General features: G+C 26.8%; 1 protein-coding gene across 1 annotated transcript in view; it reads right to left on the minus strand.

Annotated features, from left to right (window-relative positions):
• The window catches only part of LOC107441958 (alkaline phosphatase-like), a 91,841-nt gene that overhangs the window by 18,386 nt on the left and 61,297 nt on the right, over window positions 1-12,158 (minus strand). The window contains exon 2 of the mRNA XM_043050591.2: window positions 3,093-3,313. Within this exon, the coding sequence (XP_042906525.1) occupies window positions 3,093-3,313 (221 nt within the window). The remainder of the gene's footprint in view (window positions 1-3,092; window positions 3,314-12,158) is intronic.

The raw sequence follows: 12,158 nt of genomic DNA on the forward strand, positions 1-12,158 counted from the left end.
AAATTCATCAATCTTACATAGACAAAACTATAATTTTTCTAACTGGGAAATAAATATTAAGTAAATGCTTCGATGCGCGCGCTTTTAGTTATCTACAAAAAAGAAGTTTTTAATAAATTTTAGTTTTTATTCAAACTAAACATGCGAGACTTTTAAATTAATTTTGAATTTTTACTCATGTCATAAAGCGTTTCTCTTCATTTCGAATTTTAGTAACAGCTAAGATACACATTCGCATGTTTAAATAATAAGTTTTCCAGAATATTTAAAATTTCTCAATGAAAATGCAAGAGTCTAGCCTTATATTATAACAACGAGAGTTATTTTGCTCAATGCTAATCTTGTGCACAATTTCTCAAGGGAATTACTTTTGCTCCTTTCTCTATTTAGTGTTTCTACGAAATAAAACTACACCCACTGTTGTTGATAGAGAACTTTAACAAACAAAAAGAATAATTAAGTAAATACATATTCTTTATTTAGTATTTTTATTTGCAGAAAATTCCGATGTTTCATACGTGCTTTCACTTTTACAATTGTTTTGACACAAGAAACAAATATATATATGTTTGATATACTCACAAAACTTAGAACTTAAAACTTACTTGCATCAAATTTTCTACATCATTAAAGAAATTAAAGTAAAACGTAGATGAAAAATGTTATTTATTTGCAGGAAATCTTTTGTGATAAGTCAGAAAATTGTAGGTTTTGTCTCTAAAACTGTCAGCAAATGAATATCATAAGAAAAATATATATAGTAAATTTATATATTTGTAATATTTGTAATTTTTTTTACTTATTTTCATGAGCCCTAAGCCTAAATAATTTAAATGACATAGTATTTTTTCAACTAAAAATTATGCCCCAAAATGCTTTTCATTTTATCGTAATTTTCCGTTACTTTTCTTATCAGCGAACACTGTAGCAATTTTCATTCTAAAATTACGGTAAAACAACCGTCAGCAGTCTGTACGGTAAAACAACCGTATAAATTACATTTTTTACCTTTACAGTTTTGAAAGCATTTACAACTGGTATGGTTAAAAAAACATGAATATAATAGAAATACGATTTCTTAACAAATTACATTTAGCAAGGATTGAAAATCGTTGAAATAAATTTAACTGGACATTGGATTTAAGCTTTTCGTTAGATAATAGGCATTGGAGTAAGGTCGTGGTTGAGTTGTGTTTTATCAATTGAACTTAGGAATAGGGTTTAATTAGTTTATGAAATTAGTTAATTAGGACACTGAATGAGATGGTTCTTCATTTGTTGAAGAGAATGCAGGAAATATTGTGATACCAATACTGTTTTTCAAATCCCTGTTCAGTTGGTCATGAGATTGACAGATTATAACATATACCCATATATGTTATATACCGCTCCATACGGCTATAACATATACCCAGCTGCAAGGAAGGAAGTATCTTCATTAGGTTGGCATAGTTGAAGCGTTAAAATTACGGTTGTTTAGCCGTATTAGATGAAAACAGTTTCTCGCACAGTTAACAGTTTTAATACGTTTCATCTATGGTTATTTGACTGTTTTGTTTGAATATGGTAAAATAACAATTAAATAAATTGTTATTTAACCGTTTTTTCTGATGAATTTCTAACAGTGTAGAAGAATTGGGCTTGGAATAAGCTAAACAATCATGTATAAATGTTAGAAATTATCGAAAATTATAAGAAAATAACATATTACCTGAAAATGTTTTTACTAGACCGAAAAAAATTCGAAAAACATTCTTTAACTCTGTATTCAATATAATTTTAATTTGATTCAAATTTGTCTAAAATAACTGGACAAGTTGTATTTGAATAGCTAGAATAACTACCCCAATATTATCCTTTCTTTTTTTTATTTTATAAAATTTTAGAGCTCAAATATTACAGAATGTACAGTTCTTAAAATAACAGACCACCCTGAATAACTTTTGATCTAATATTCGGATCTTCACATTCTAGAACTCAAACTTAATTGCTGGAGGGGTGACTTAAAATATGGTAATCAATAAGTGCAGACAATGTTTTAACTAAAGAAATCAGACTCCTAAACGTACTTTGTCTGAATAAATTTTTTTTTCGATAGATTCGGAATTCTGACCCCCGAAATTCGGGGGTAGCTGAAATCTGAGAAGTATGGTTCCATTAGCTTAAACAGGAGAGAGCACCGAAAAATCTTTCGGCACAATTATGAAATTTGTCAATACAAACATAATTCCTAGCAGAAAATAACTTTTAGTAAGCATTTATTATTTATTCTTGTTTTATTTAATAATGATCGAAAAATATTTAATTGTGAGACATATATATTTTGCGTCATTTCAACGAATATAATTTTAAATAGCAAAACATAAAATTTGAACGAAATCAGTGTATTACTTCCTGAGAAATCAAATTTCTCAAGAAATTTTTTACCAATTTTGCTCAAATTTTGTATTTTGCCATGTATTAATATATTCTGTAAAATGACGCAAAAAGTTGGATTTTGCTATGTAATAATATATTCTTTAAAATGTCGCAGAAAGTTGTGTATTTTACAGTTCGACCATTATTAAATATAATGATAAAATTAATAAATGTTTACTGAAAGTTATTTTTTGCATGAAATTATTTTTGAATAAATATATTTTATAATTTTGCGCAAAAATTTCTCAATTCGCTTGAAAAGTCCTCAAAATATAGCGAAATACGCATAAAGTAAGATTAACATTAAGGGGTTCAAACTTTGGAACGCTGACTGTATTTCCCAGATTGTGGCCACCCCCAATATTTTTTGGGTCAGAAACCCGAATCCGTTAAAAAAAGGTATGTTTATTCAGAGAACACTCGATTTTGTGTCTGATGTCATAACTTAAAATATCGTATACATTATAAATTAGTACATTTGAGGTCATTCCCTCGAATCGTTAAGATTGAGTTCCTAAAAGATCATTAGATCCACTCATTAGATCAAAAGTTATTCAGAGTGGTCCATTTTTTGGCACACTATACATTCTATTACAATCTTTTAAGCTATATATTAATCATTAGGATGAACATGAATTCAATTCTTTTTAATTGAAAATAAATTTCTGTTTTACTTTTGCAAGAGCCACGTGTTGAAACTTGTCGAAGGCCAACTCATAATCTTCTCCTTTCAATCCTTTCTGCTGACCCCTCAAGATCCTGGCCGTCGTGACCGTTGTGAGACCCATCCCATCGCCAATAAACAGAATGATATTCTTGGCAATGGCCGAACTCTCTTGGTCTCTCAAATTTTTCAAGATCTGAGCTCTTGCTTGACGATACCAATGATGACGATCTAATGAAAAAAATAATAAAATTTCTTGTTTATTACAATATATTTCCTATCCTTTAAGACTATTATAAAAACTTACTTGGTGTGGACGAAGTACGAGTTTAATTCTACATTTTAAAGAATACCGGGTAAATAGTTGCAGCACCCGTAAAATCCATTTTAAGAATAAAATCCATTTTGAAAGTAAAATTTTATACCGTAATTTTTACAGTAATATTTATTTAATCACAATGGTTTTGCAGTAAGTATTACGGAATATCAGTTTTTTTTGTTACGTAAAATTTTACGATAAAAATGGAATTTATGATGAAATGTAATTGCTCGTACTTTTGACCGTAATTTGATAGGAATTTTTTATTGCATTGTTTAATCCCACTAAATGCGATTATGTGTTTCCTAATCCATGTTTTCTCTTTTGCATCAGAAAATAGTTTAAAGCTTCATTTAATTCATGTACAAATTCAAAATTGTCCGATAGAGAAGAACCACGAAGTCGGTTGCAATTTACTGCAATTTACCTCATCATACAATTTACTAAAATTTACTACATTATATGTAATTTACAATTACTTACTACAATTGACGATCGAGGTTGACCTCGAATCTCGTTTTCTTCTTCCGCATCAAAATAAGAAATTATCTAAAGGAGAAGTCAACTACACCTAAGTTGCGTAAATTATTCATAAACTGGTAAGAGTAAAAATAAATATTTATTTTCAGTCCTTTAGCAAAACGTTTTAACTAGTATCCATATAGACATATCCTCAATTTAACTTAACTTATAATCAAAAAAATTATACAGCTATGATGCAAATATAGCATTAATAACTAGATAAAAGTGTAAAATATAGTTGTTGCAAACTTTAAAATCTAGCTGTTTCATAAATCAATGGTTCTATAACTTTATTTTTGCGTATAATATATACTTAAAATTTTTTTAAAAAAAATTTAAATCAAGAAAAAAAACTTACATATAAATTTTAGATTACCTCGAATAAATATTTATTCCGAATACATAAAGTATCTATAACTACAATGAAATTGTTGTTCTGCTTCTTTTTGGTTAATCTCAAAAATTCAGACTGTTAACCCATGTGTCGTAACTCTTTTACTTCATTAGATACCATGATTCTATTCATATGTAACTCTTGTGCAACTTTTAAATTGAGAAATACCTCAGAGATGTTTCATTCTTTAAAAAATAAATTCTATGATAGCGAGTGTTTCGTGTTATTTATGTTTGTAAGCCTTGACTTTCAAACAGCTTAAAACACAGTTTGATTTTGTTAGAGTCAGTGTAGCAGCTTTTAATTCTAACGCTATGTTTTTATAGTACTTCGATTCCGCTACGTAGAAGGTGTGACCGTTTATACTTAATATAAATAAACTACAAGCCAGATTGAATGGAAAGTTTATGTGTTCAAAATACTTATATAAAGATAATGCATTGAAATAAGTATTTAAAGATTAAAACTAATTGAATTAAATTTTTAAAGTTCAAGTAAATACCTTAATTTATTGAAATTTATTAAAATTTATTGATAAATTACAGATCATATATAATATAATTAACTAGTTAAATAACCGTTCTTCGTGCGAGGGTAAAAAGTAAAACATCAATTAAAGAAGTATTGATCGAAAATTTGATCACAAAACTGTAAGATTAACATTGTTATGTTTCAATATTTATTTTAGATAGGCCCTGAAAATAAAACTAATCCACATAATGCGATTTACCAATAGATATTAGTTGATAGTTGGTGATATAAAAACAGTTTCCTGTTGACAAAACAATTGGAAGCGAAGGTAAAGTAACTCATTTAGGATTACATTGAAAATGTTTATGTTTGCAACTATTTTCCTGTTGTCTCCATGAAAGTAAACACTCTGAAAGAAAATTCATTAAAATGTGTGGTTCCATGATCTTTTTCTACGTAAACAAATCAAAAGATAAATATTTGTGGTTAGCATTACAAAAACAACTTTAACTTTTCTATAATGGTTCTGGTTAGAAAAAAAGTTTATTGCGAACTTAAAATGATTTTACAGAATGTCATTTCAACTGAAAGGGATTTTTTGTTTGTTTATCTCTTCACTAACAACATCATATTTTATAGTAACAAATTATTTAAAAGGTATTTATAACAAAAATATTGCTTGGAAATTGAATTTAAAAATATGATTTCGATATTATTTACTTTTTTCGTTTTTTTTTAAACTTTGGATTGCAAGATCTATTTTTGACCAAAAAGAAAACAAGATTATGGTATTTTTCAGTTTGATACAAATTGCAAATTAAAATTCAGGCAAAAAAGTCAGAATAAAAATATATTTATGTATAACGTGTAAGTTAAAATATTGACACTGTCCTGCAAAATATATACACTGTAAAAATTCTGGATCAAATTACTGTAAAAAGTACCAGTACTCAGGATACCCATACTTTTTAAAATAAAATCCATTTTTAAATCGAGACATATTACAGAACAATAAATATGATAGACCTTAATTTTTTCACTAATAATTACTGTAGAATCACGACATCACTCGAATTAAATAAACATTAATGTGAAAATTACGGTATAATATTTTACGGTAAAAAAATACAGTAATATTTTATAATATAATATTTTATGGTATCGGCAATCAGAGTACTGGTACTTTTTAGAGTAAAAAGCATTTTTACCGGAACATGTTACATAACAAAAAAATCTTACTTACCGTTAGTTTTGGACTAGTAATTACTATTAAAGTAAGTAATTACTATAATTAAATATCAATGTAAAAATTACGGCATAATATTTTACAGTAAAAATAGATCTTACAGTAAAATGGATTTTACGGATTATGCTCCCACAGCGCAGGCACTTTTGACTATAATTTGATGCATTTTTTTTACAGTGTACTATAGCAAAGTCTACCACAGGAGGACTGTAGCAACAAGTTTTAAAGCGTGTAAATAATATGTTTCTTTACATTCAGGCAATACACTGCAATAAGCAGATTTCAGAGTGTTGTATTACATATGGAGATATTTAGAAAATTAATTCCTGCATTGATATACATCTATAATGGATACATACTCTGGCATTTTGCTGCTATGCAATGCATTTCATAAATCACTAAAACCCATTTACTAATAATTTCAGCTGACAGTGTTTACTTTTATTCCAATTAAGAGCAGCAAAACAGTCTATGATCAAAAACAAATATTGGATAAATTTCCAAACAAGAAATGGTAAATATTAAACTATAATTTACCATATCGTAATTTGTAGTTCAGCTATTATGAAACCTTATTCGCTTTGCATTTAGTTTCAATAAACTTGTACTAGATTTTGATCATTTTGATACACAGTTAAAAGCTTTTAAGGGGGCCTAACCGCTCAAATTTGCTACAATTTTAAGGTGTGGCTAAGTATATATTGCATTTTTTAAGCACAATGTATGCCATTATGGTATTGAATCTGGAAATAGATTAAAAAAATATTTTCTTACGGTTGCATCCATTTTGTTGCTTACAAATATTTGGTGCGAATTTGCAATTTTTTGGTGCAAATGTCACGTTTTTACGACATTGAGCATAAAACTAGGTTAAAGCCAATAATTATGTTAAAATTTCGTGCCACTAGACTAAAATCAAAACAACGCAGTAGAAACCAGTAAAAAAGAAGAAAAAAAACCTTGAATTTTTTAATAGTGATTAATTTAACTTAATAAATTTTTTATCCTATTGTATATTTGTTAATCTTCATTTTATCATGTTATATGAATAAAAACATTTTGAAAATTATTGTTTGTAATGATATAATGCTTATAATTTACTTGTTCAAATTATCTATAACTAGCTGTGTTCATAAGTTGATAAAAAACCATCCGAAATTGATTCCAATTTGATTTTTTTAAACTATATGACTGGAGTTTTTGTTGCATGTAGGATTTTTTAAAAACTGTTTCTTTTCACAAAATAGTGGAGTTTTGAAGAAAAAAAAATTAAAAAAAAGCCTAAAACAAAGAATGTTTCCGTAGATTACTTAAACCTAATAAAACCAATTTAAAAATTGCTAAGTACTACGAAAATTATATTTATTGTTAACATTATTAAAAAAATTTAAATTAATCAATTTAAAATTGTGCTAGAGTTACAGCAAGTAAGAGTTCACTAGTTCATAAATCTCATAGCGCGCAAATGTCATGATCTGTAACTTTTCTATAACTATAACTATATAATGTATAACTTCATAAATGTCATATTCTATAACTTTTACATTTTTATGACAATCAATGCTATATTTTTTTACAATACTCTCAAAAGGATGAAGTGTGAAAAATGCAGCATGTTTTTCTTTCCTTTTTGAAAATTTTATTGTGTTTCCTCCCTTAAAATTGAAACGTCTAGTTAAAAGTACGTTTTACAGAAATTAAAATTAAAACTAAATCGATTTAATAAGGCGATTTAAAATTTCGAGAATAAAGCACTAAGTTTGGCTGCTGTATATTTCCAAGTAAATACTCATTATAAAAGGAACTTACTTTTTCAAATAGTAGAATAAGATAAAATAATATTACATTATAATAGAAAATAATCTAAATAGTTCCTAAAACCTATTATTTAATTAATTTGTAAGAAATGAGGCACTTGACTCTAAATCTTTTCTTCTGAGCTAATGCATTTAATTTTATCTTTTGTTGTTATCTTCAAAGGAGAAAACTATTTTCCAAAATATTCAACACACAGCATTTTATAAACAGTTCACTTTATTCCGCTTTAATTCAATCAACTGTTATTAAATATTCTTTTACTTAAAGCGTGACTTTTGCTTACTTTTAAGAGTAAAATATTCTTCTTAAAGAATTGTTTTGTTTTGCTGAGTCTTATCAACATTATAAATTACCTGCAAAAGCTCAATAAATCTGGGAAAACATTCCCCAGGCTTATTCTCTGCTGATGCAATTAACAAATATTAAGACTTTCGCTTTCGAAACTTCACGAAAAATACAAAATAATTATTTTCTTACTATTTGATGATTGAGTTCAGAGAGTTGTGGGTGTTTTCGTTTGAGCAAATTTGAAATTCGATTATAAGAATATTCGAAATGCTTTTATTTATTATTTATTGTCTATTATTTACTGATATACAAAAGAAAATTTCTTAAAGTAAGTTCGAGCAGTCTTGAAAATTTTTACTATGGTGACAAAAGATCAGTAGAAATATAAATTCTTGGAAATAAGCTATTCATCATATTGACTAAAAAAAAGCTAAATATTCAATAGAAATTGCGCATTAAAAAACCTAATGAAATTTTGCATTTATCAGATTGTGAAATCCTAGAATCATTTTAATACCAATGAATAATCAACATTTAATTCATAGTTTAATTTCCGAACAATTCTGAAACACACATAATAATTAAATTTTTAATAAGACCGTAAAGTTAATACACAGAGAGAAAAAATTCTAGTAAAATTACCAAGCAGCATAATAATAAAATTCCTGGCAAAAAAAAAACATTATGATGCAATTAAAAAAAAAATTTTCTTAAAAAAAATTAAAAAAATTTCAATTAAATTTTTTTTTTCCTTTTATATGGTAGCGGTTAATCGAAAATTCAAGTTTCTAAAATTATAGTTCTTAAGCCCTACATATCGTGAAAATACAAAACCGCAAAGGAAACTACAAAGGAAACCGAATAAACAGTTTTTATGCCAGCCATGCTATAAGGTTTAACGTTAAAAATTTCCTTATTTTATCATATTTACCAAATTTTTTTGCCTAATAAAAAACCCTGTTTTATTATAATTTTTTATCAAAATCATTACCAAAGCTGTTCGGTAAAAATTACAGAGCATTCTCTCTTTCCCACACACTAAGAAATACGGTAAATTTGACAATATTCAAATAATTTTGACCATACTTTTTTTTCGTGATGCTGTAACTACGCGAAATTTAAGTACAATACTGTGAAAAAAGTTTCAAATTAAGCAATTTGTTTCTTAAATCTATAAGCAGGAAAAAAAATTATAATCCGTTATGTAATAAATGGATTGTAGATCTATATCATTTTCACATTAATTGAATCACTCTCTTGGACTCACAAAAAAGATAGAGAATTTATTATTATTTCCCATCATTTTAAGAAGGCTTATTTGCTAATTCCGTAAATTCTTATATGATACTCATTAATATTCACTAACACTGATTAACTTTTACTGACACTGATTAATATTCATTTAGAATTAATTTACATATAATATTCACCATCCTTGTAGACCACTTAGTTTCAAATCGACGAGTAACAGATTGTCTGGTTAGTAAATGTGGCTTACTACATTGCCAGAATCATGCCGTTGATCAGGAAACTGTAGAAACTTAGCAACCATGGAGCCCTTGGTTCACAAAGGGCTTTTTTTAGGAATACTTTTTTTAAAAACTTATTAAATAGAAAAGATGCACTGTAAATAATGAAAAATAATATTTAATGCTAAAAAGAAATAAAATGGCACCTAATAATTCCAATTGGAGATTATATGCGTTTTTAAAGAATGTAAACGCAAATGATTAATTAACNAAAAAAAAAAAAAAAAAAAAAACATTATGATGTAATTTTAAAAAAATTACAAATGTTTATACCATTGATTTTGTATTCTTTTCATATGGTAGCGGTTAATCGAAAATTCAAGTTTCTGAAATTATAGTTCTTAAGCCTTACATATCGTGAAAATACAAAACCGCAAAGGAAATTTAACCGAATAAACAGTTTTTATGCCAGCCATGCTATAAGGTTTAGCGTTACAAATTTCCTTATTTTATCATATTTACCAAATTTTTTTACCTAATAAGAAACCCTGTTTTATTATAATTTTTTATCAAAATCATTACCGAAGCTGTTCGGTAAAAATTACAGAGCATTCTCTCTTTCCCATACACTAAGAAATACGGTAAATTTTTCAATATTCAAGTAATTTTTATCATACTTTTTTTTCGTGATGCTGTAACTACGCAAAATTTAAGTACAATAGTATGAAAAAAGTTTCAAATTGCGCAATTTGTTTCTTAAATCTATAAGCAAGAAAGAAAATGGTAATTCTTTATGTAATAAATGGATTGTAGATCTCTATCATTTTCACATTAAGTGAATCAATCTCTTGGACACGCAAAAAGATAGAGAATTTATTATGATTTCCCATCATTTTATGAAGGCTCATTTGCTAATTCCGTAAATTCTTATATGATGCTCATTAATATTCACTAACATCGATTAACTTTTACTGACACTGATTAATATTCATTTAAGATTAATATACATATAATATTCACCATCTATGAAGCCCACTCAGTTTCAAATCGATGAGTAGCAGATTATCTGGTTAGTAAAGGTGACCCATGAGCAACGCTTACTATTGCCAGAAAATTGCCAGAATCATGCCGTTTGTCAGGAAATTGTAGAAACTTGACATCCATGGACACCTTGGTCCACAAGGGGCTGTTTCAGGACTACTTTTTTTAAAAACTTATTAAATGGAAAAGATGCACTGTAAACAATGAAAAATAATATTTAATGCTAAAAGGAAATAAAATGGCACCTACTAATTCCAATTGGAGATTATATGCGTTTTTAAAGAATGTAAACGCAAATGATTAATTAACTTAATATTTGAAAATAATAAAAAAATTTTAGTGTGAATTTAAAAAACAATTTTACATTGTTTTCGCAACATTGAGAAACAATAGTTAGATAGGAAGAGAATTATTATCAATTTTTATTAACCGTGCCAATTTTAACAACGTAATTTATACCGTAATTTTTACAGTAATATTTATTTAAAGTGATTCAGTGTATTTAGCGTCCACAAGGGGCAGTAGAGGCAATGCTTTCGTAAAGGCTTATTAAATGGAAAGGATGCACTGTAAATAAGGAAAAATTGAATTCAAAACTAAAAAGAAATAAAAGGGCACCTAATTGTTCTAACTAGAAGTTATAAACGTTTTTAAAATAAGTACACGCAAAAAATTAATTTGCGTAAATATTTTAAAATAATTTACGTTAATTTTTTTCGTTTGAGTTTGAAAGTTGATAATTTTACATTGTTTTTTTCCCAACATTTAGAAATAATAGTTAGATAAAATAGGTATTATAATCAATTTTTAATAACCGTACCGATTTTAACAGCATTATTTATATAGTAATATTTAAAGGGATTCAGTGATTCTAGGGTAATTATTACGGTATTTCAAATTTTTCATTCTATGACATATTTAGATGTAGTTTGTATTTTAGGTGCTGTTTTGTATGTTAGGTGTAGTTTTACAATGTAGTGTTCATTTAGATCACCGCCATTCTGGCTTTAAAAATCTACAACTATTCTCTCAATTAAGAATTCTTAATTTGTTAACTAAATTTAAGCTTTTTTCGATCACGAAAAACCTTCGTTAATCAGTGGTTTAAAATTTAAGAATTTAAAAAAAAACTAGTTTAGACTATTTTATCAAACAAAAACATACATTTTAATTGAAATTTTGTGCAAAACTTTTTTAAACGAAATTTCTTTTCATTTTATTTTCTTTTTACATGAACATTTAATTGAAATATCTTAATTTAATTTGCGAAAATTTTATCTAGGATGTTTGAAGATCCAGGTATATAAGATTCATTTAAATTTTAAAATAAAATGAATTAATTTTTCTTAAAAGACTTCTTAATTGTAAGTAATAATTTAAAACAAAAAATGATACATATATTTTAAGAGAAACCATGATACTTTCGCAATTTAACAGTTCCAATGGAATTTCAGAACACTTTTTGCAATATTCCCTTTAAATATTTACTATAGAAAACAAAATACTTA

The sequence above is a fragment of the Parasteatoda tepidariorum genome, chromosome 3 (assembly GCF_043381705.1).
Source record: "Parasteatoda tepidariorum isolate YZ-2023 chromosome 3, CAS_Ptep_4.0, whole genome shotgun sequence".
NCBI lineage: Eukaryota > Metazoa > Arthropoda > Arachnida > Araneae > Theridiidae > Parasteatoda > Parasteatoda tepidariorum.